The sequence below is a fragment of the Nicotiana attenuata genome, unplaced genomic scaffold (genome assembly GCF_001879085.1).
Source record: "Nicotiana attenuata strain UT unplaced genomic scaffold, NIATTr2, whole genome shotgun sequence".
Taxonomy (NCBI): Eukaryota; Viridiplantae; Streptophyta; class Magnoliopsida; order Solanales; family Solanaceae; genus Nicotiana; species Nicotiana attenuata.
Genome location: NW_017670825.1, coordinates 404,213 through 427,618, shown reverse-complemented (window position 1 = coordinate 427,618; position 23,406 = coordinate 404,213). Strand labels below are relative to the sequence as shown.

The following is a 23,406-nucleotide window of genomic DNA, read 5'->3' as shown; positions in this document are numbered from 1 at the left end:
AAATAACCTCTTGCAGAAATGCAAGGTAACAGGGCGTACAATAGACCCTTGTGGTCCAGCTCTTCCCCGGACCCCGCCCATAGCGTGAGCTTTAGTGAACTGGGCCTAATTAGGAAATTATATGCAATAACATAAAGGGAATATGGATGTTGTATAATTTTGTGGAGTACTAGTGGGAAAAAAATTGGCCCTATTTTCTAAAGATGGAAACCTGCAACGTGACATCTGCGGATAAAAGGTTGAACATAAATCTACGAACTTCTGATGAGAGGTAAAGCTTAAAGCTTTAAGATAAAATCTTGCAGAAAAGTAATGCTCATGAGTAGATTGAAACACACACACACAGGGACACCGACTGACACAGCATTGCAACTGCAATTGAACATCAAACTCATCAACTCAACTACCTTGTTACTGTTCTCTAAAACATTCTTAAAAGGAAATACCAACTTCGATAGCAAAAAAATCCTGCTGATCTTTTAAATTATATGTGACAAGTATATTCAAGTTAGTGAATATAACTTCTAATTATCAACTTTTACCTCACGAAGACAGCAAAATTACTATCTAAGAGAAGAAGGAGGGCATCCGTTACGAAAACCAAGTCTATTAAGTTCCTCCAAGAGCATCGAAGGAGGTCAACTATGAGACGTACCTTGAAAACTACTCTATTTACATAAGACAACCCACATAATGAGCTCGAGGATATTTCTCTTTCAATTTTGGCCATTGGACAAATAACTGATCAACCATGTGTAGCTTGTAAAGAAGCAAACCACTCAGAGAGAGTTTCCTGACTCTTGCAATGCTCTCCACATAGAAAACAGACGACCACCTTATTCCCAAGACCTGAAGCTATAAAGTTTCATTAGCATCTCAAATTGTCAGCTAAGTAAAACAAAAATGCAAGTAGCTTTACTGAATCCTACTGTAATGGAAATGATTGATTCACCCCTCACCGAGCTATCAAGGTCAATGATTCAAGCTGACTGAAAGATGCTCTAATCCATTGTTCAGTTTATTAACCGTTTTCTCTCCCTTTTCATATATATGTTCTTGTTTATTTTTCTCTATTTATTATTTTTTTAATAGAGAAAGGGCCAACGGTGGTTGGAGTATGATAGGATTACAAAATAAGCTTGAAATTTGGTAAATAGAGTTACCATTAACACCTACCATGACGCCCCAAAAGAGAATATAGAAATGGTCCGATGACTAATGTACATTTAATGTCCTTCGTACAAATAAAAGTTAAGTGGGATTCATTCTGAAATCAAAGCTTTTATAAGCCTGATATCCCAAATCAAGAATATAACAGATATGATCCATGTGTAACCTCAAACTTAATGGGATCAAACAGTTTAACTAGCAATTTCTTTTTTCCTACTGAAGCAAATCGAAATAAATCAAAAAACAGAAATATCACTCTCAACATACGAACCTTAAAAAAGAAGGCAATTACACATAGTGGAACACACGTTCCTGGGCCATTGCACAAGATCTGGGATATCAAAAAATATATAAATCAGTTAAACAGGATTTTAAAAGGAAAAAGGAATCTGGAAATGCAGAAAAGTCGCATTGGGAGAGGGGGTTTCCGAGAAAGTAAAATGAACTAAGATTGTCTGGTACCACTTTGGGTCTGATCTTGATCATCAACCACAACGCATGTGCAATAGCAATCAATGTTGTCCCAATGGAGGTAATATATGATTGACCAACTTCTCGACTCCGATATATCTGCATGAATTCAGCCCTTCCTACTGCATCTACTCCTGCCTAGATTAAGAGGTGAACCTGTTAATATACACATTATCAGGGATCAATCAAATCAATAAACTATGCCTCAATCCAAAGCTAGTTGGCTCGGCTACATGAATTCTCGGCATTCATTTTGCTCTATTCAGGCTCAACATTCAGAGATTCGCAAAGTTCACTATCTCTACGAGGGCCAATAACCTACTGCAACCCTCTTCCATTATCTAAACAATAAAAATTTAGAGGGGGAGAAGGATGGAGTAGACAACCTACTAGGTTGCATATGTTGTGGTAGAAAGTAAGGTAATAAAAGAAAACGAACTTTTCTCTTAACCTGGAATTGATGATTCCAGAGTACTTAGAAAAGTGAGATCATTGTTGAGCTCTAAGGACAAATGCATATACCATAGGACAAAGCTGGGCAGGCATGTAATAGCTAAATGTTTTTAGCATAAAAAGGAAAAGATTGCACACATATGCATACTTTTCTCTTTTTCAGCCTCAACATTATTGAGACAATAAGTGAGATAACGTTTTCCTATGGATAAACCAAACAATAAGAGAAAGACTTTGACAAGTGTAAGCAAAATGTATTTAGCCTACCAGATAGGCATAAAATGGAAGTACGCCACCTGACCATGTGGTCATGAAAGAGAAACTAAACAGATGTAGGATATAGCTCTAGATGCACACAACAGAGTCAGGTAGTTCTTTTTTCACCTTACCCTTCCCTGTAAACTTGAAACATGAAAGAAGAAGGAAAAAAGAATGCAAACTATTTTATGATTTCAAAAAGTATTTGTCCACCTATTTGGACAAAAATGAGATGGAAGTGGGAAAAGAATCTGTTGAGTTGGACCTAAAGTTCAATTCGCCATCACATAGACATCAATTTCATATGCTAAACTCAGCTTATTCATGTCAGAAATTTTCTCCATTTGTTTAGCCCCTGACTTGCGATCCTTGTCAGTAAAGAATTTAGACTATGGTTAACACTTGGATCATCCTTCAAGCCAGCGATGCAAGGACAAATAATTGAGCAGATGGAGAGGGAGATAGCAACTTGGATGTCAAAACAGATAGCATCTAGCTAATGAAGGCACACGCATCACCATTAGTCAATGCGAATAAATCATGGGCAACTATGGGCAACTATAACCAACAGGCATACTATTATCTGTGGGATCAACCCGTAAAACTTGTTACTCTTCACTTCTAACACCAACCAAAGCACTATAGTGCTACATGCACCATTCATTTTTTCTAAGAAGATAAATTCTTCAACATCATCAGCTGGAAAGAAACAAGCTATTCAGGATGAGAAGAGATAGTACAGCTAGTTACATTTGCACAAGGTGGCATCCTCTAGTTGAGATGAGGTGTTCTTTCAGACGTTAATTTTCTACAAAAAGCAGGAAACACTGTCAAAATTAATATGTATATACGTGTTGCTTTTCGGGACTGATTAATTCCCAACTGAAACTAAACGAGGATCGATTTATTTATTTTTAAAATGATATTTATATGTTTAAAAGTCGTAAGAAAGTATGCCTTAAACAGGACGAACTATATTTCAATTCCCAAACTGACTGCAATAATGTTAATTGGTTTTCAAAAACAATAATGTCTTTTCTGACTAGATCAATAATATTTACTTTCGTAACTCAATCTCGTATATATGGATGGCCACAAAAAATTAAAATAAATTCCATGTAATATATTGCAAAAATGAACATCACTAATTAAGACTTGCAGTCAAGAAATTCTGTTTAACGACCTTCTTGGTCTGTCTGCCAACTGGACTTTTTCAATGATAATATCTAAAAGATCTGTTGGAAGACTTGAAAGAGAAGGGACTTGCAACATTTTGTTGGTAGGTTTAGAGAATAGCACTTTGTTGGCTTTATATTTCGAGAACAATCACACTTAACGACTTGTTAACAAAGACCTTTCTTTTATTATGCAACAAAGAGTAAACAAGCACATGAGTAGTTGTGTATTAATTGGTATATTTAGGAAAAGCTGCATGCATTCCTTATTAGTTCGAAATTTCTAATCTGTATCATTTCAAGGAATGCTGGGTCCATTGGTTCCAAAAAACATACCAAAATGAAGTATCAATACAAAATGTACGTAATCAACAAAACATACGGTCATTAGTTACAAAATGGTCGCATCATGTATATATTGTTTTGACATTCGGTCATTTTGTAACTAATGATCATATATTTCGTTGATTGATAGCCATTATGTATTGGTTTACTTTATTTTGTTGTGCTTTTTTCCTTCAAAAGATTTCTATTTTTTGTTTAATTTTCTTGCAGTTTGCATTATCAAATTTTCTTGTCCATCCGCATCATATTAATCACAATGAAGTACTAAAAAATATTGATAGGTAACTAATTTCATTAGGAAAGAGCAAAAAACGTGCCAAAATAGAATGGGGTACTCAAAATTCAATTTTATGAAATTTCATAAAGAAAGATAAATAATTTTTTCTCAAACATTTTAAATTTATTCAAAGTGGTGAATTTCTACTCAACTACTTTATCTTCTTGAAAAGACATGTCTTTTATAACCAACACTTGCCGCTAACACACTATTTTCGCACCCAATTTCAATAATGAATAAACACATCATGTATTAAATATATGTTGATAATACTGACAAAAATTCAAGAACGAATGTAGTTTTCAGAAATACACCCATTAATACACACCTATTCATCTTGTTTATTCTTTGTTGCGCTATAAAAGGAATTTTTTTTTTTTTTTTTTGCTAACAAGACCTAAAGTGGTGCTCTCGAAATATCATCAACAAAGTTTTATTTCTAAATCTACCAACAAGGTGTTGCAAGTCTAAAAAAAAACTGAGAGATACATCAGGATGTCCGAACCCTCTTCAAGTTTTCCAACTGATCTTATAAAAATCCTCAAATCCATATATGAGATGATAGTAACGAATTCCAAGAAATAATAGTAATAAATTGCTAAAAATGACATCTACGAATTCCTAGAAATTATAGTTCTGAATTTCCAGCTATCATTAATAGGAATTCCAAGAAATGATTGCAAGGGATTCCTGGGAATGATAGCTAGGAATTCCTAGAAATATAGCCACAGATTCCTAGGAATGATAGCTACGGATTCCTTGGAATGATAGCCATGAATTCCTAGAAATGATAGCTAAGAATTTCTAGAAATTATAGCTATTAACTCCTAGAAACGATATCTATTAATTCCTACAAATGATAGCTCGCTAAGAATTTCTAGAAATGATAGCCAGCTATGAATTCCTAGAAATGATAGCTAGGAATTGCTAGAAACGATAGCTAGCTATGCATTCCTTGAAATGATAGCTAGCTAGGAATCTCTCAAAATGATATCTATGAATTCCTAGAAGCGATAGCTAGAATTGCTAGAAATGATAGCTAGCTATGAATTCCTAAAAATGAAGCTAGCTAGGAATTTGTGATTTTTCATTTCCCGTAGATGTTTCCTTCAGCTTCCGATGCTTTGTTTAATTGCAGACAGATCCATTGCAGAAGCTTCTGAGTTTGTGGGGGTTTCCCTGTAATATCTTAAGATTTGTTCCCAGCTACGAAGTAAATCTTACTTTCCATGATGGTTTTGTTAAAGTAGAGAGAATGAGCTTCCTCGGACCCCGCGCATAGCGGGAGCTTAGTGCATCGGACTGCCCTTTTTTTTGCAGCCTCAAACAAACCAAGACTTCAGTGATTCCATTTAATTTGTTTCTCATGGACATATGAGGCATGTCCCACTCAGAATAATATGATGAAAAGGAACTTCCCATTACCTAATAGATGCTACATGTGCCAAAAGGAAGATGAAAGTACCTGTCACTTGCTCCTACACTGTGAGGTGGCTACAGATATACGATTTTTTCTTTTTGGGTCTCAAATGGATCACCACTTACACGGTAAAGAATGCTTATAAGAGCTGGAGTTTATGGAGAGTTGGTAAAGCCATTAAGAAGATCTAGATGATGGTCCCTGCATGTATAGTTTGGTGCATTTGAACAAAGAGAAACAGGAGATATTTTGATGGAAACTCAACTCCTATATGCTCTTTAAAGGCTATGTTATTGCTAACTTGTTTTGGTGGTCTTATTGTACCCTGTTAGTTATATTGACCATCTTTTGGATTTCATTAGCTCTTTTGATCTGGCTTAGCCAGTTACGTATAGGGGCCGGGATAACTTTTTGTAAGCTCAAATGCTAAATCATGTACTTCTCACATCTTCTTGATGCCTTCTATTGAAATCGCTTACTTTATCCAAAAACAAAAAAAAAAGTTGTAAGTTGGCTTAAATAGCATGTATGGAGCACATGAAGTTTCGAAACCATTCAAGTACTAATCATTTTGAGGAGGTTGACTGTACCTCAAGCAGTCATTATTTCCTAATTTACACCATTGGCAACAAAGTTTTTTGACTATATCTGTTACCGAACAAAATATTCAGTAGCTGGCGATATTTAGATTCATTAAATTAAGCAATTTATTGTCTGCCAAACTACTTCTCTAGGAAATGTCTCCTAGTCATTTGCACCCTAATGCAAAAACCTTTTTAATTTCTTGGTCAGAGAAACAGGCAAAACATATATTACATTCCACCATCAGGTTGCGTTTTCATTGTAATAGGCTGTCATGATGGTACCATTCAAGCTGACCCAGCAAAACAACACAAACGGAATATAACGACAAACTGAATTTAGCCATTGTAACATACCTTATCAAGCAAGGAATCCTCATATACGCGTGCCTTTTGGAGACTCATATTATCTGTAGCAGCAGCTATATAAAATCTTGGCTTAAACCTTTCCATTTGAAGCACATTTAATAAATTTAGCATTTCTGCTGTGTGACCACCTGTATTAAAATCAAGGTTTCAAAAACATAAAAAAACAATGGGATGAGCAAAAGACAGCAAAACCTAAAAAGATACTCCCTCGGTTTCAATTTATGCGACACACTTTACTTGTTAGTCCTTTCCAAAAGAATGAAATATTTCTATATTTGGATACAATTTAACCTTAAACTTCCAATTTTACCCATATTACCCAACAAACTTTTCTAGCCACACAAATTGAGAAAATGACAAAAGCTTTTATCCTTAAAGTTTTTTAAGATCACAGCTTCCAAAAGTGTTTCTTTTTTTTTAAACTCCGCATCGAGTCAAACTAGATCACATAAATTGAAACAGAGGTAGTAATAAAATGCTGGAAAATCAGACCTGAACCCAAAACAATAAGGGTACTGAGAGGTTGTGGTGATTTTGGATTGAGCGGTTTGCTTCTCCGATATACAATATACATAATTCGAATCATAACTATTGTGACCACGCCAATGGTGAAGAGAAGTACGAGATTTGACGCTGACATGGCAGAGAGGCAATAACTCCCTTTCTCCATTTCAAAAATATTAAAAGAATATTTCCTAATTTACAATCAATCAATCTTTCTGATCATCAAAATCTGCAAAAGAAAACATTTTTCATTTCATTAACCTGATATATGCAAATTCAAATACCAATTCACCAATATTAGCACTAATGAGTAGATGTAGAATGTGACCTTTTCAGCAGCAAGCACAGCCAGAGTAAATCTCAACCTTAGGATCTTTCAATGGCAGAGTGAATTTGGAAGAACCCAAAATTTTTGGGGTTTTGGGTTTGGCTTCAATGGCGGAATAAGGAGAAAAGCCAAAAGCATTTTTTGTTTGGTTAATTTAGGGATTTAGTTTTTTCTTCTTCTTGAATTTAGGGATTTCTTTTTTCGACTTGAATTTAGGGATTTGGTATGCATCTTTTAAAATCATTTGTGGTCATTTTTTTTAAGATTATTAATAAGTTTTAATTTTTCTTTTTAATCAATAGGGTGAATCAAAATTTTCATCAAAAATGTCGAATTTCTTTCTTAAGTTTCATAAAAGGACTCTTTATCTGTAATTTTATCTTGGCTTTTAGTTATTTTATTTTAATATATTTATAGTGACGGGTATACCTTAAGTTTCTTCAAAAACTAAACACTTCAAAATTAATTCGAAAGGGTCAAATATACTCGTGTACTATGAGAAAAAGGTTTAAATGTAACTCTCGTTATACTTTAAGTTCATATATATCCCTGTCACTATACTATTGGTTCAGATATACCCATTTTCCGTTAAGTTTGTCCAAAGTAAACATCTAATCCTATGTGGCACCGACATTTGATGAGGTGGATGCCACACGGCTTGCCACCTCATCGCCCTAACCCATTTTACCCCTCCCTTCTATTTTTTTTCACCACTAAAATTTCTTTCCCCTCCACCACTATTGCCACCATTACCGCTACATGAAAAATATTGTGCTTCAAATTTTAATCTTTAATATATGGATTAGGGGAGCAAAAGCGACATGCCATGTGGTATCCACCTCATCAAATATCAGTGTCACGCAGGATTGGATGTCCACCTTGAACAAACTTAACAGAAGAAGAATATATTTGAACCAATAATATTACGGCAAGGATATATTTGAACCCAAAGTTTAACGAATAGTATATTTAAGCCTTTTCTCATAGTACAGGAATATATTTTACCCTTTGCCGAAAGTGAAAATATCATCAAACTAGTAATTAGTATAATTGTCATTGTATAAGGAGGCTAAGTATATTATGTTAAAATACAAGGTACGCATCTAGAGCAAAATCATATTACAAATGTGTTTACTGTAATTTAACCTTTTTAAATTTTAAATATAAATAATATGTGGCTGGAAATAGGGTCACGGGTCACCCGATCACCACAAAAGACTATTTATGTCGTCCCAAATGTTTTCATACCAATTTTTTTCAGTGAGAATTTTTAACCTTTAGATTTAGAAATTGTGATTTCTTGCTTGGCGTAACTAATAAGATGTTTTTTGTGTCGAAAAATTTATCAAATCTTCCAAATCCCTTAATCTGCCGCTTAATTACTTTTTCTAGACTATATCCTGATTATCTGTACAAATAATGAACTGTGGTATATGTAAAATGTAAGAGCTAAAACATGAAGTTGAGGGATATAAGAATCTTGTTGAAACAAAAACATGTTTATAGAAATAAAATAAAACCACAAAACGAAAATAATAAAAAAGAAGGAACTAAAATATTAGTATGTGATAGTTGGGAACCATGATTACATGTCTCAATATCATGGTATCATGCCTCAGAAGAAATTATGTTAGTTACCAACTTGTTGAATGAAGGAAAAAAAAATTGAGATGTTACAAAAGTGAAAGTCATCACTCCCTTTTAAGGCGGCTTATCGAGCGGATTGGGCGGTTATTTACTCTTAACGGTTTGGCTTATCGGTTATCGGCTTTTAAATGTATTAATCCGCTAGCCACCCGATAAGATATCGGGCAGATTGGTATCGGTTTAGCTCTTATCGGACGGTTATCGGGCGATTTATCGGTCTAATTCAATCAAAATAAAATAAAATTTAGTCTCTGTATGTTTAAATAGGTGGTCGACGTACTAAGAGGGGCAAAGCAGAAGAGACACCGTGATGGGTAAATCATCTGTCTAGAATCTTATTTATGTTTATGCACATTGACCTTAGTCCATGTGAAAGATTTCCAATTGGTCGTTGTTAAAACAAATGTTCGTTATGCTTTGAATTCTAGGATACCTTAAAAACCAGGCAAACTTGATGAAATAGTGGTGTAACTGGTGTTGTTATCTTGTTTCAGACAGCAAATTCTGTCTTTTGTCACAGTTAGATGACTCCTTTTATTTGGCTTTCTTTTATTCTAATTCACTTTGATAGAGTACTGGAGGAAGATGGGTTTTTGATTATTTAATATATACACGGATAAAAATAAATTTTATATGTATATATATATATACTTAACGGGTTAACGGATTATCCGTTAAGAAAATTGAATAAGCTGCCCCCAAACCGCTAAGCCGTTAATAAAAAATTTCAATCAGTTCCTCGTCCGTTAAACTGTTAACCCGATACCAATGCCATTAAGCTTCGATTTCGGTTCGGTTTTCGGTTTCGATTCGGTTTTGAACACCCCTACTCCCTTTAGGAAACAAGAATTAATTGGCCTTTTTTAGACCATTATTCAATTCTGTATCGGCTATTTCGGTAAGCTAAATTTACTTGTAAAACGATTATTTAAAGGCGAAATTTAATCCACTAAGCTATAGGGACAAAATTTTAATAGTAACCTCATAACAGGGCAATAATCGTACGGTGCAAATAATTCGTTACTTATATTAAAATATATAATGCTAGTGAAAATATTGTTTTCACACCGTTAATGTATAGTACAAGTTAAATCCAAAAATTAAATTTTATCCCTTTAAGTTACGATTTTCATGGTCTACCAATTTTACTATCAATGGTGTAGTAGTAATGATCCAAAGATGGAGATTTAGTCAATCCTCCCACAATTCATCCTTATTCATTAATCTTCCCTTTTCTCACGCTCTTCCTTTCCTTCTTAACTCCTCAAAAAACTTTCATCTCTCTCTCATTTGTAAACTTGAAATATTCTACTCTATTTTAATTTGATATTTCACCATTTGAAGATCTCTATCATATTCCTTTTAATTACATCCTAGCTTTTTTCTTGCTTTTTAGAATTGAAAATGGCGTCCCAAAAAGAGAGAGAAACTCATGTTTACTTGGCCAAACTCGCTGAACAAGCCGAGCGTTATGATGGTTTCATTTCTTTTCCCTCTTCAATATTTCTTTCTTCAGCTTGCTTAATTATCTATACTTAATTGTGCTTCATTAATATTTTTTGTACCTAAGACGGATTCTTGATTTAAAGGCAGTATGTGTAGTAATATTTGCATTTTAAGACTTTATGTTTCCTTTTAAGTTTTTTATATATAAATTGTACGTGCACCTATTGTTTGTATGCTAGATTCAACTGCATCTTTGTATTGGTAATTTCTATGTACAAGATTTGGGAAATGGAGTATATGGGGTACATGTGCATGCGAGCGAAAAAATATTCTCACTCGTGGTACATGCATCAAAGCAATAAATGCATGACATGTGTCTTTTACGTAAAATTAATTCCTTATTTCATGGTTAATTAATGTACTGCACCTTCTTTTTGTTGGTACACATTGATCAATAGTGGTTGTTTGAGGCTATATAATCCAAATATAAAATGAGGAACACAGTGAACACTTAACGGAGTAGAGTTTCTTGCCTTTTCATTGGAATTATGCTTCTGGCTAAAGGTTGAAATTCTCATCAATTTGGAATAATGCTTCTGGCTAAAGATTGAAATATCTCATTCAGTGTTATCAAAGACGCGCTTAAGTCCTAAAGCGAGCGCTTCTCCTCATCTTATCTGATCTCTTAAACGGAATGTAAGAATCTTGATTGTACATTGGTTTGATTTCACAGAAATGGTTGAGAGTATGAAGAAAGTAGCAAAACTTGATGTGGAATTGACAGTGGAAGAAAGGAACTTGCTTTCTGTTGGTTACAAGAATGTCATTGGAGCTCGAAGAGCTTCGTGGCGAATTATGTCTTCCATTGAACAGAAGGAAGAATCGAAAGGGAACGAGCACAACGTCAAGCTGATAAAAGGCTACCGTCAAAAGGTAGAAGAAGAGCTCTCCAAGATTTGCTCTGACATTCTTGATATCATTGACAAACATCTTATTCCATCTGCCGGTACTGGTGAAGCTACTGTCTTCTATTACAAAATGTAAGTCAAAATTTCCTATAACCTTGATAACGTCTGTCTCGACAGATGAGTCTTGAAGTTAAGCTCCCTTCTGCCTTTGCACTCAAGGGTCAATCTCCCTTCAGCCCAAGTAAACCCCTTCTAAGATACCTATCTATATGGAGAGAGGTCTATTTATGAATCGGCCTAGACTATCGTCTATCCTGATAGATATGTCCCTATGAGTGACTAGGCCGATCTTATATGTTTTGGCCACGTCCTTTTCCACTCCGAAGAAGAAGGTTTGGATCTTTCAATTTATGTCGTGAGGTATGTGACCCATGTCAGGTCCATAAAATACCACAGCTTTTGGTGTTCAATGATTCAACTCCGAATAATGAGTAGGTAGTTCGATCCTTTTTATTTTGATCATTTTAGCACTCGAGGACCAATCTTTGTTCGGCGTGAGTAAGCTTTTGCACATGCTTCTGATACCTTTTGGGAGGCCTAAGCAGAGGCGGAGCCGGGATTTAAAGTTTATGGGTTCAAAATTCTAGTACTTTTTGCACCCATTAAGTGGATTACTTGAGACAAATATAGGGTTTGGACCAAAGTTACTGGGTTCGGCCAGACCCGTATCGTCAGTGCTAGCTCCCCACCTATACGCCCTATAGTAACTGTCTAACCGAGATTGCCCCTTGGCCTGTAGTTCCTGACACAAGCTTAGAATTCTAATCGTTCCAGAATGGTATCTCACTGATGTCTCGGGCCCTCCATAAGAAGGATATGAGATTCTTGATGTCCTTAGCAGCTGGTCCCAACCGAGTTCTTTCAGTTTTCAGTATATTTCTGATAGATTTAGGTTCTTATATTTCTCTCTGTGGTGCAGGAAAGGTGACTATTACCGTTACCTTGCTGAGTTCAAGACTGATTCTGAAAGGAAAGAGGCTGCTGAACAATCATTGAAGGGCTATGAGGCAAGTTAATTCTTCTTCTGTTCTAACTGAAACTGCACGATTAGTCGATTAATCGATGCACATTACTTAGACCAGCACTTGATTTTGCATCCCTTTTACTCCTTTTAGGCTGCTACTGCAACTGCAAACACTGATCTCTCTTCAACACATCCGATCCGGCTTGGTCTTGCTTTGAACTTCTCTGTTTTCTACTATGAGATCATGAACTCCCCCGAAAGGTAGCATTTCATAACCAATTTTGATTATTCTTGAAAATATATGATATGATAAGATGATGTAGATTAGGGCAGCCCGGTGCACTAAGCTCTCGCTATGCGCGGGGTCCGAGGAAGGGCTGGACCACAAGGGTCGAAGCCTTACCCTGTATTTCTGCAAGAGGCTGTTTCCACGGCTCGAACCCTGGTCACATGGAAGCAACTTTACCCCAAGGCTCCCCTTTGATAAGATGATGTAGATTGACAATTCAATTTTGCAGGGCTTGTCACTTGGCTAAACAAGCTTTTGATGAGGCAATAGCTGAGTTAGACACTTTAAGTGAGGAATCATACAAGGACAGTACCTTAATCATGCAGCTGTTGAGAGACAATCTCACACTATGGACCTCTGATTTGCCTGAAGATGGAGGTAATTCTATTATCCAAATAAATGATATAGAATGTAATCCAGCGCCATTGAAGTATCTCTTAACTCTATAAACACCATACCATATCAAGCATAAGTCTCACATCATACAACAACAACAACAACAAACCCGGTGAATTCCTACAAGTGGTGTTTGGGAAGGATAGTTTACGCAAGCCTTACTCCTACCTTAGGAGGACAGAGATATTGTTTCCGCTAGACTCTCGGCAACTCACACATCATACATCTTCAAAATCTTTGAGGTCTATGTGATATAGAACTATTTCTACTGTAACTATGAAATTATAGTAATGCAAACTGGGGTTGGATGTAGGCTTTAAGATATGGTTTAAGCAGAATCTAGTAACTTTGGGCCAAATTCTATATATATAGACTAATATGTTAAAAAAAAAATTCATAGCTCAGCAGGATAAGTACCACTTTCATTAAGTTACTTTATAATGCGTATCATAGAAATTTACTTGTAATTACCTCATAAATGACCTGATTTAGTGAATATTCTTTACGCCGTCAGTGCATAGAACTCTTTTGGAAACAATACTCAAGATGACTTTTTGTACAGGTGAAGAGAATGTGAAGGCTGATGAACCAAAATCTGCAGATGCCAAAGCTGCTGAAACTGAAGTGAGTTATTAACTTGACCTATTTCCATTTTTAAAGTTTACATTTTTTGACTCTACAACAACAACAACATACCCCGTATTATCCCATACCGTGGGGTCTAGGGAGGGTAGTGTATACGCAGAGCTTACCCCTACCTTCTGAGAATAGAGAGGTTGTTTCCAATAGACCCTCGGCTTAGGATATTTTACTCTGCTAACTTAAATTTGTATTTTTTTGGCATTATTACAGGAGGCATCAAAAGCTAAGCAATAGTCGATACGCGCAAGAAATTACTACAGATTTTTTTTCCCATCTTTGCAAGATAGAACTGCTTACATAATTTTGCAATGGCCTCATCAGAAGAAGATGCAATTCATCAGCTGCTCTTTTTACTAGTTTTGAGACTTATTCCTTGCTTTTTTTGTTGTTGAACTACTCTTGTTGTTAATTGTGGAAGAGTTACGAATCTAAACTGCGGGCATGTTTTGTATTAATTAATATTTTTTTAATGGATTTGAGCCTTTGTTATATCCTTGCTTTTGTCAAGGAGCAAGATAATGATCTTGAGATTATGGATTCTTACTTCCATTATATCGAAAGGAAATGAATGCTAAATATTTTGATACATATCGGTCCAATTATTCTCTTAGCAGTTGACTGTTTCTTTAGAATAGAACAACAATAACAAATCCAATGTAATTCCACGAGTGGGTACGGGGAGGGTAGTGTGTACGCATACCTTACCCCTACCTTAATAAGGTAGAGAGACTGTTTTTGATAGACTATCGGCACAGGGAAAGATGCAAAAGAAGCAGTAGCAACAGACTATAACATCAGCAAGATAACAAGAAAACCAAAGCAAAAAAAAGGGCAGCCCAGTGCACAAAGTATCCCGCATTTTGCTTTAAAAAAAAAAAGTATCCGGCATTCACTCAGGATACGGGGAAGGGTCGCACCCTAATGGGATGTGATGCAGACAGCCTCTAATGCAACTATTAGTGGCTGCTTCCACGGCTCGAGCCCGTGACCTATAGGTCACACGGAGACAACTTTACTGTTTCTTTAGAATAAAAATGCATACATTAACACAAACTATCGATTTTGTTAGACTGAAAAATCAGCGCAGTTGTTTTCCTCTGTAACATTCTTGATTCACCGTTTTGGTTTTGGTTTTCCAGTTTTATCTACCTGTTAATATGAATGCCTTCAGCAACGAAATTAGAGGACTAGTTCCATGGTTGAGAAAAGTGCACCTAGTTTTGTCTCTACTGAAAATGCCAGTACCATACAGTTGCTTCAAAGCGAACACGATGCTCCTTGGTCAGATGGCCAAGATATTGGTGAATACATAATTGAGAAAATAATACATATAATCACATGAAAACCATGAAAGTCAGTTGTTCGGACCTTGGTTCCCTCGTAATTCCACGCTCTTCAACCCCCAAGTCATCCCTTTGGGGCACTCGAAATTGTGCCACATGAACATGAAGCTATTTAAACATCTTAGGGAAAGGAACAATGCCTGAACTAACTCTGTTTTATACTAGTAGAAATAAGTTCTCTAGCCATTGTACATTTGCATTATGCAATAGAATAAACGAATTACATTCCGATTTATTCAGTAATCTTGATCAGTCAGACTCCTTAAGTGATCACATTTATCCAGAAAATCTCTTAGCATGGGGAATTTTGATGCTTCACAACATCTCCAAGTACAGAAAGAAGGGTTTTGGGGGGGGGGGATGGAGTCTCTAAGAGAAAATATGTAAAAAGATCAACTGTCTGTATTAGGAAAGCTGAAATCAATTCTCAGCATGCATACAAAAATTTCAGTAAGGTTTAGAATTTGCCAATTTAAGAAGATTCAAGAAAAGAGTACCAGATTGATTATGGCAACAAGAACAAAAAGAATTTAACCATTCTGATACTACTATACAAGAATTGCCAGAGGTGAAGTCCAAAATCCATATCGATTTCAAACTCGTTCAAGATTCTTCCTTCGAGAAATAACTCTCCGGCAACGAAAATTCTTCCTCTTGATTTAGGAGTTCTGCATCCTCATCATCTGGTTTCTGAAATTAGTTAAAAAGGACATCAGAGTAAGAACGCTCATCCCCCGTCACTCCAAGAAGAATTTGCCCCACAAAACCAAGATTCTAGCCTATGAAATAGAGATAACTAGGCCTACATTGAAGGTCCTATGGTATATACAACAACAACAACAACAAACCCAGTGGATTTCCACAAGTAGGATCCACAAGTAGGGTCTGGGGAGGGAGGGTGTACGCAGACCTTACCCCTACCCTGGGCGAGCACAGAGGCTGTTTCCTTTAGACTCTGAAGGTCCTATGATATATAAATCGAAAAATACAGTAATATAAATGGCTTATTCAAAATGTGCACTACATAACTACTAAGGTAAATTATGCAGTCAAACAAATTCTCTTTGAAGTATTTCAATCTCTTTCTTTCCTGGTCAATTATCAATAGGATGTCTGTTGTATAGGGCCAGAATTTAGCAACAAACTGAAGAGATTTGTCTCCTTGATGTCGCTTTCAATGTCCTAATCTTAGTCTATTGGAGAAAACTGGACCAACTATGATGGCTCAGTGCGTCCATTTTGATCCTGCTAATCATAGAGCAGGAAGAATGGCTTTATATATATGTAATTCTCCTGCTCCAGTGAGCAGCCTTTCAAGGTCAATTACTGAATAACGGAAAAGTTATAACGGTTGAAGTCAAATAGAAAGCAAACCAATAATACATACCACCATTTCCAAGTTGTAGAAGCGATCCAGCAGCTTCAAAACATCATCAGGAGCAAATTGCCTATTGAAGCTGTGACAGTAAATTCAATGTCGAAAGACAAAAGATACAGTCACATAAAGATTAAACCAAACGCCTCACACTCTCTATCTACATGTGTGTGTGCACGTGCACGCGTGTGAGCGGGGTTTTTTTTTTTTTTTTGGGGGGGGGGGGGGGGGAGGTTGGTAAGTACGTTAATTTCACATGTGCCTCGTTTTTTCTTATTTCTTTTCTGAGAGTGCGGCACGACCTAAGTTCATTAACAACCCTAAATGAAGAGAGTTAATAAAAGAAAAGGACAAAAAGTAGCCTAGTAACCTTCTACGCAGATATTCTGTTAAGCCGTAAAGGACAAAATGACGATGTATGCCTGCAATAAAAATCAAGGTGAACATGTTAAAAGCAGCTAGCAAAATTTAATGCAAGCTACTCTGCCCTTCAGAAACTTTAAAAAAAAGAAAAAAATCCAAGAATATTCTTATGATTACAGCTACTTTTTCTTCTCTATCACTACATTTTACTATTTCGACGGTTATATTGTAATAGATATAGTATCTATTATTGTGTCAGAGATAATAAAATTAAAAGATATGCCGACTTAGCTAAATCGCTCTCTGTTACAGATAACATAATCTCGCAGCTAAATAGCATGAAAGCAATTAATTCTGTACAATCTAGGTATAGAGCAATAATTACTAAGAATCTTGCAACATCAGGAAACACCGAGATGATATCCAAGTATATAATCCAGCCAGATATTAGATCAAAGTTAAGAATCATGTAAGCAACTATGATACTACAAAGTCAAATGCTTCAATCAAATTAAGCTTTGAAAACAACTATGCAGCTCCATCTTTATGCGAGCATGTAGAGGATTTTCCTACCTAGCTCCAATTATTGTATGTTACTTTGTTTATAATCTACCTATATCCAGTTATACCTAGCTCCATTTATACACAGGCATGCTGCATATACCTTTTTATTTTTGAGTAATATAAAATTTTATTAACAGAACAGCATCCAGAAAGTGTTATATTATTACGGAAAAAAGGGGGTGACTACAACTCTATTTAATAGCATGCTACATATACTTAGGCATCATTTGGTTGGCCAAGTTAGCAAACAAATCTCCGCATAAAGTATGACGAAGTTTGGTTGGGGTGCATAAGAAAAAATAATATGCGCATAACTAATGCATCATTAGTTCATAAAAAATGATATCCCCATAAGTAATATAGGGTTTAGTTTTCGCTAATAAGTTTAATATCCACATGTCTTTTTGTGGGAATACATTTATTATTTATGCGGGCCATAATGCAGAATAACAACACGTGAACTAGAAGTACGTGGATAAAATTATTTAAAGACAAAAACATCCTTAAACTTAGGTAGTTCATCTGTTATCCACTGCATAACAATTCGTATATTGCTATTCACGGCATGAATATTGTGTCATCTTCAATCCCGGCATATTTTGAATGCTGGAAGCGTCGATTTTTTATCTCACTACGGCTTGATCAATTGGAAGAGAAATTAATTTGATCAGAATAGTAGAATGGAACGCAATAAATTCTTTTCCAATCGCCTCACAAAGACAGACATTGGGTGAGCTTCTTGAGATTCTCAATCGCTCTTTTTAATGGGGAGGAATAGTGCGGGAAGGAAGCGAGACCAAGCCGAGCCACTAGTAAAGGACGCCCTTCCCATGTATTCTAGTTGAATAAGATTAAATAGATGCAAACTCAACCAGAGAGATCAACATGCGCCTTTGAGTTGAGGCTGCTGGTGGCATAGAACGAACTACTCCATGACCAGCATGTTTCCCAAAAGCAAACTGAATGGAATTGTTACTTCCCAAATATCTTGCTTTAAAGTCAAAGAAAGAAGGTCTATTTTGCCACGGCATAACAACCTACATTATTATTTACTACAAAAGCAGAGCTCTAAGTATAACGGTAAAACTGTGCGCTAAGGTGCGCAATGCATTAAATTTCTTCAAACCATAGTAATCAAAGCACCTCAATTACAATAGAACTTCAACATGTTCCAGATTATACCACGAGTTCTTATCCACCACATTTTACTTCTGAACTAGACAAACTATGATAAAGTTTCCACCTTTCAGCTTTAATAACGAAAACACACCAAGACATAAGGCAATTAATTAAAGAGGATACACATAAAATGTGTAATGACATAAAAAATGACAAATTATACCTCTCAATTTGGCAGGAGGATAGATTTCAAGAGCCTCCAACAATCTTATCTCCAATTCCACCTGTGATTGCTCCTGTAGCTCGAAAATAAACATGCTCAGAAAAGAAACAAAATAATTGATAAATTCTATAATCTAACACATCAACATACACATGATACAAACACAACATATCATAATGGGGAAAAGGGTACCTATATCATCTTAATTACTGAGTATCGAAATGAAAGAGACACAAATGGAGCAAAATGAACATAAATGATTCATAGAGCGGAGCGAAGCGTTTGGTCTAATGGTCAATAAAGTGGGAGGAGAAACCATGAGGCCTCATTTTCGAATCCTAGTGGACGTAAAAAACAGTAGCTAATTCCTTCCCATCGTCTCAAGCTTGATAGACAGAGTTACCCGGTATCTGCACTAAGAGGTGCAGGTACCTAGTACCTGGTGGAATAATCTAGGTACGCGCGAGCTGCCCAGGACACCACCATCATATAGAAAATGATTTATATAGCTGACTCCAACTAGTTTACAATTAATAAATTATATAATCTAAAACATAACATACACATGATACATACACAACAATCCTAAAAAAAAAAAACAATGAAGAAAAAGGATACCTTACGAAGAGCAGAAGAAGGAGGTTTACAAGGAGAATGTACGGACATGCCATCTTGTTCGTCTTGCTCTCCTTCTTCTTCCCCACCTTCTTCCACTTCCTCTTCTTCTTCTACTGTTTCCTTTTTCATTTCCTCTTCTTTCTTGCCTTTCCCACTTGCGCCTGTGTTTTGCCCCATAAAAGTTATTTTATGTTTGTTCTTCGCTCTTGGGGTTTTATGGGTGTGTGGAATTTATCACAGAATGATGCATGAACAGATTTGATTTTGATGTAATTTTTTGTTTCTTGAAAGGGGTTTTGATCAAATTTTGTTGAGAAAATCTCGGTATTCTCAGTTTGATTATAGAATCAAGATTCTACTGGGCTGGTTTTTTTGGGTTTTGAATGTCAAAATGGGCTAGCCAACTTTTAGATCGATAATTAGAAAATATTATATCAAGTTATTGAAAAATAGCTACTATTTTATGTCGAGATAAATCTCGAGTCTCGACAATAATATCCTAGCTACAACACGAAAAGTGAGTGTTATGCTTAGGTCAGATCCTTCAGCCAACTTTTTTGGTAAGCTGAAAGTGAATTTAGGTAAGTAAGTAGTCCCATAAAATTTATAAAACATTCATATCTCGCAGTTGAGGCGGTCAATCTTAAGTGTTGGAACCAATTTCTAAATTAGGAAAGATTAGACAGAATCCTACCAATCCAAATCAAAGTTTCCAACAGTGAAAGGCCCCAACCTATTCTTTCTTAGCCTAACAGTCTATTCGTGGAAGTAAATTATCCAAAAAAAATTCCAGCATAATATGTTGGATTATGTAGCTCATGCGTATAAACTTCCAACATATTATGTTGGTTCTCCAGGCTACAGCACACTATGTTGGAATCTCATATGTAAAAAATTTGAACTCCAACATATTATCCTGGAATTTTTCCTGATTTTAAAGGGTGTTCTTGTTCAGATTTTATATTTACATAAAAAAGTGGCTAAATTTCGATCACTTTTGAAACTGTGACAAATTTTCAATTAGAGGCTATTTTGATTTATTTTTTTCCATTTTGAATTGGAAAAGTTTCGGGCTGTAGAATGCAGAAAATTTTGACGTAAAATGAAATTAATATTTCTAAATTAAAGGAATTATTTGATCAGTCGTAAGAGGATATAGCTATATCTATTTTGTAAAATTAGATAGTGTTTGCAACTTCCCCCCCCCCCCCCCATCTCTCTCACGGATATTTTTCTCCCTCTCTCTATTCGGACCCCTTTCTTCTCCGTCAACCAACCCCACCCACCGGTGAGAACGCCGGTGACCACACGCAAGTAAGCCGCCCCTCTCCCCTCCTCTTTCCTCCCACTTTCTTCTCACTAAATCCCCCCCCCCCCCATTTCTTCTTTCCTCCACGCTTTCCCCCCTTCTATTTTTTCCCAATTCCCCGCCGGTGTTTCCCAGCCGGCGACCCCTTTCTCTTTCCTCTTTATCCTCTCCCCTTTTGTTTTTGTTTTCCCCTAGTTCCCCGCCGGCGACACCTCTCATATTTCCTCTTTCCTCTTTCTTCTCTCCTCCTTCTTCTCTTCTTCTCTCTTCTCTTTCTGCTCCTCCCCCCCTCCCCCCCCCCCCGAAACCCGCAGTCTCTGTCGGCGAGACCCTTTTTGTGTTTGACTCTTCAATTCTACGATCCTCCCCGCCACAATCGTCGACGATCTGTCTGTGTTTAGTTAGGCAACCCGGGCTGTTGTAGAATTAAACACCAGTGCAGCCGTGCTAGGTTGACAGCCTCCTCTCCCCCCGTTGGTTTCGTGGTTGGCGTGTGTATTTTTACAGGTGTTAGCTGCGGTAGTTGCCGACGAGCGAGTAGCGGGGATCAGCCCTGGTTGGTATTTGCAAAGGTCGGTGGGAGTTGAAAGGAAGCACGTTAGTGTCTGTAACCTCGAGTGCGCACCGAGTCGAATTTCCAAGTTCTACTTTTGGGGGTTGGTACCTTCCGGTTCCCTTCTTTGTGTTAATTAACTTGTTCCCATTTTAGTTCGCATTAGTTTAGTCATACTAGTAGCATGCCGTAGTGACTACTTCTCCTCTCCTAGTTTGGTCTGTTGCCTGTTTTGTGCTACTGAGTTGCCTTAGTCTGTCGTAGGTATAATGGCTATGGTCTGAGAGGTAGAGTAAGGTCATGTCCTCGGGGTGGGCGGGGAGGGTAGGAGGGTGGGCAGGGGTCAGGGGGTGGGATGGGGGAAAGAGAGGTAAGGGGTTCAAGGGAGCCTGTAGGTTGAGAATTGGGTCATAGAACATAGGTACTTTGACGGGTAAGTCTATAGAGCTGGCGAAGATTCACTAGGAGAGGAAGGTCAATATAGTGTGTGTTCAGGAGACGAGGTGGGTAGGTTCGAAGGCGAGGGATGCAAATGGGTATAAGTTGTAGTACTCTGGAGTTGTGAAGGGTAAGAATGGAGTGGGTATTTTGGTGGATAGAGATCTTAGAGAGTCTGTGGTAGAGGTCAGGCGGGTGAATGATAGATTAATGACCATCAAGTTAGTGGTCGGAGAGTATACCAGAAATGTTGTTAGCGCTTACGCGCCGCAAGCGGGCTTGGATGAGGAGGTTAAAAGGCGCTTTTGGGAGGGATTGGATGAGATTGTGCGTGGTATTCCACCTGCTGAGAGTTTATTAGGAGGGGATTTCGATGGTCATATCGGGTCGACTACTGGCGGCTATGGCGAGGTGCATGGAGGCTTCAATTTTGGGGATAGGAACGGAGGAGGTATTTCGCCGTTGGATTTCACTAAGGCTTTTGAGCTAGTGATTGCGAACTCTAGTTTCAGAAGAGGGAGGAGCATCTGGTTACTTTCCAAAGTGCGGCGACGAAGACGCAGATTGATTATCTCCTCCTCAGGAGGTGTGGTAGAGGGCTGTACAGGGACTGCAAAGTTATACCGGGTGAGACCCTAGCGATGCAGCATAGGCTCTTAGTGATGGACATCGGTATCATGATAAAGAGTACGAAGAGGTTTGATCACGCCCAACTATGCCTTATAAAAAGGACAATGCGGTCGTTGCAAATATAATCCGGTTTACAAGTCCGGAGTCGAATCCCACAGAGAACTAAGGTTTAGCTACAGCTGTTCACTATCACCAAGAAGACAAGCTTGAACAATTCCTAACTTATAGATATTAAGATTCTTCTGTTTAACTAATTAACTAACAAATTAAAATAGTAAATTAACAACTAACGATACTGAGGGTTAGAGAAAAGATTAAGGAGGTATAGAGTTATGATTTTCCCTATTGTCGGAATCCTTCCCGCTATGTCTTCTATAATTTCGCCTAAGTATTCTCTACCGATCATGAGCACTCTTATTACCGTAACTCTCTCCCGAGTAATTACGACAATGTACTAGACGCACTCTCCCGAGATACGCTAGCTGGCTTTTAATACAGCTCACTTCAGATCGCACCCAAGGCTTCGTTATCCCTAATCCCACCTTTAAACCCTCGGTTATTGATCCCTCATATACTCTGGGAGTGGTGTTGTTCAACAACTACCTAAATATGCACTCTCTCCCGAGTTATGCATACTAAATAGGCACAGCTAATTGAGAGCTCTTCAATCAACCACAATATAAACGTAGTTGAACAAATAGAGAAAAGGCTATGGCTCAATTATATAAAAACATAACAAGAATTTATCCTACAAGAGGTTCTATCAAAACTCTAGATAACAAATTAGCTATTCATAATAGTATGTAAAACTACAATACTAAAAGTCATAACCAACAATTAAAAATAGGAAGAGGAAGGAAAAACTCGTAGAAGAATTCTCCGCCTTGCTCCAAATGTGTTCTTGCCTCCAAGGGTGTTGTCTAACCCTAAAGTAGTGTCTCTCCGCCTCCTTAGGTCTAATTTGTGTCCAAAATATGTCCTCTTTTGTTCTTGGCCGGCCTCCTTTATTTAATATAGGGTTTAGGACTTAAAATTCCATGTTTTGCACTTTAGTCCCTGAAATTTTCGCTTCCTGCCGTGGTTTTGCCGCGGTCGCGGTGGAACCGCGGCCAAACATGCCCTCTGATTCTTCAGTTGTCCGCGACCATCTTCTACCGCGGTTCTACCG

The 23,406-nt window shown here is 37.1% G+C and overlaps 4 protein-coding genes across 6 annotated transcripts; 2 read left to right on the top strand and 2 right to left on the bottom strand.

Annotated features, from left to right (window-relative positions):
• Positions 1–390: 390 nt before the first annotated feature.
• LOC109243702 (UDP-N-acetylglucosamine transferase subunit ALG14 homolog) lies at positions 391–7,565 on the bottom strand. 2 transcript variants are annotated; one of them, XM_019410676.1, is made up of 6 exons: positions 7,352–7,565; positions 7,012–7,252; positions 6,508–6,647; positions 1,633–1,779; positions 1,442–1,501; positions 391–855 (listed from the first exon to the last, which is right to left on the bottom strand). In XM_019410676.1, the coding sequence occupies exons 2-6, from the start codon at positions 7,187–7,189 to the stop codon at positions 673–675; spliced, it is 708 nt and encodes a 235-aa protein (XP_019266221.1). In that variant the 5' UTR covers positions 7,190–7,252; positions 7,352–7,565; the 3' UTR covers positions 391–672. The 2 variants fall into 2 exon arrangements, with proteins under 2 accessions (XP_019266221.1, XP_019266222.1); XM_019410677.1 differs by having other exon boundaries at positions 391–849; positions 7,352–7,564.
• A 2,612-nt stretch (positions 7,566–10,177) lies between these two features.
• LOC109243701 (14-3-3-like protein GF14 iota) lies at positions 10,178–14,219 on the top strand. Its single transcript, XM_019410675.1, has 7 exons — positions 10,178–10,475; positions 11,178–11,484; positions 12,332–12,419; positions 12,528–12,637; positions 12,895–13,043; positions 13,624–13,685; positions 13,914–14,219. The coding sequence occupies exons 1-7, from the start codon at positions 10,403–10,405 to the stop codon at positions 13,935–13,937; spliced, it is 813 nt and encodes a 270-aa protein (XP_019266220.1). The 5' UTR covers positions 10,178–10,402; the 3' UTR covers positions 13,938–14,219.
• Positions 14,220–15,426: 1,207 nt separating this feature from the next.
• LOC109243700 lies at positions 15,427–19,733 on the bottom strand. Of its 2 annotated transcripts, none has more exons than XM_019410674.1 (5): positions 19,309–19,733; positions 18,691–18,763; positions 16,792–16,843; positions 16,434–16,494; positions 15,427–15,736 (listed from the first exon to the last, which is right to left on the bottom strand). In XM_019410674.1, the coding sequence occupies exons 1-5, from the start codon at positions 19,483–19,485 to the stop codon at positions 15,650–15,652; spliced, it is 450 nt and encodes a 149-aa protein (XP_019266219.1). In that variant the 5' UTR covers positions 19,486–19,733; the 3' UTR covers positions 15,427–15,649. The 2 variants fall into 2 exon arrangements, with proteins under 2 accessions (XP_019266219.1, XP_019266217.1); XM_019410672.1 differs by having other exon boundaries at positions 16,434–16,503; positions 19,309–19,730.
• Positions 19,734–21,818: 2,085 nt separating this feature from the next.
• Positions 21,819–22,247, top strand: LOC109243688. Its single transcript, XM_019410658.1, has one exon. The coding sequence runs from the start codon at positions 21,819–21,821 to the stop codon at positions 22,245–22,247; it is 429 nt and encodes a 142-aa protein (XP_019266203.1).
• Positions 22,248–23,406: the final 1,159 nt, after the last annotated feature.

Excerpts from the sequence above, each read along its gene's own strand:
- LOC109243702 (XM_019410676.1), bottom strand. The coding sequence starts at position 7,189 with ATGGAGAAAGGGAGTTATTGCCTCTCTGCCATGTCAGCGTCAAATCTC. Across the intron at positions 6,648-7,011 it reads CCTTATTGTTTTGGGTTCAG|GTGGTCACACAGCAGAAATG; the intron begins GTCTGATTTTCC and ends ATTTTAATACAG. Across the intron at positions 856-1,441 it reads TAATTGCCTTCTTTTTTAAG|CTTCAGGTCTTGGGAATAAG; the intron begins GTTCGTATGTTG and ends GAAACTTTATAG.
- LOC109243701 (XM_019410675.1), top strand. The coding sequence starts at position 10,403 with ATGGCGTCCCAAAAAGAGAGAGAAACTCATGTTTACTTGGCCAAACTC. Across the intron at positions 11,485-12,331 it reads ACTGTCTTCTATTACAAAAT|GAAAGGTGACTATTACCGTT; the intron begins GTAAGTCAAAAT and ends TCTGTGGTGCAG. Across the intron at positions 13,044-13,623 it reads TGATTTGCCTGAAGATGGAG|GTGAAGAGAATGTGAAGGCT; the intron begins GTAATTCTATTA and ends CTTTTTGTACAG.
- LOC109243700 (XM_019410672.1), bottom strand. The coding sequence starts at position 19,485 with ATGGGGCAAAACACAGGCGCAAGTGGGAAAGGCAAGAAAGAAGAGGAA. Across the intron at positions 18,764-19,308 it reads CTTCTTCTGCTCTTCGTAAG|GAGCAATCACAGGTGGAATT; the intron begins GTATCCTTTTTC and ends TTCGAGCTACAG. Across the intron at positions 15,737-16,433 it reads TCTACAACTTGGAAATGGTG|AAACCAGATGATGAGGATGC; the intron begins GTATGTATTATT and ends AACTAATTTCAG.
- LOC109243688 (XM_019410658.1), top strand. The coding sequence starts at position 21,819 with ATGACCATCAAGTTAGTGGTCGGAGAGTATACCAGAAATGTTGTTAGC.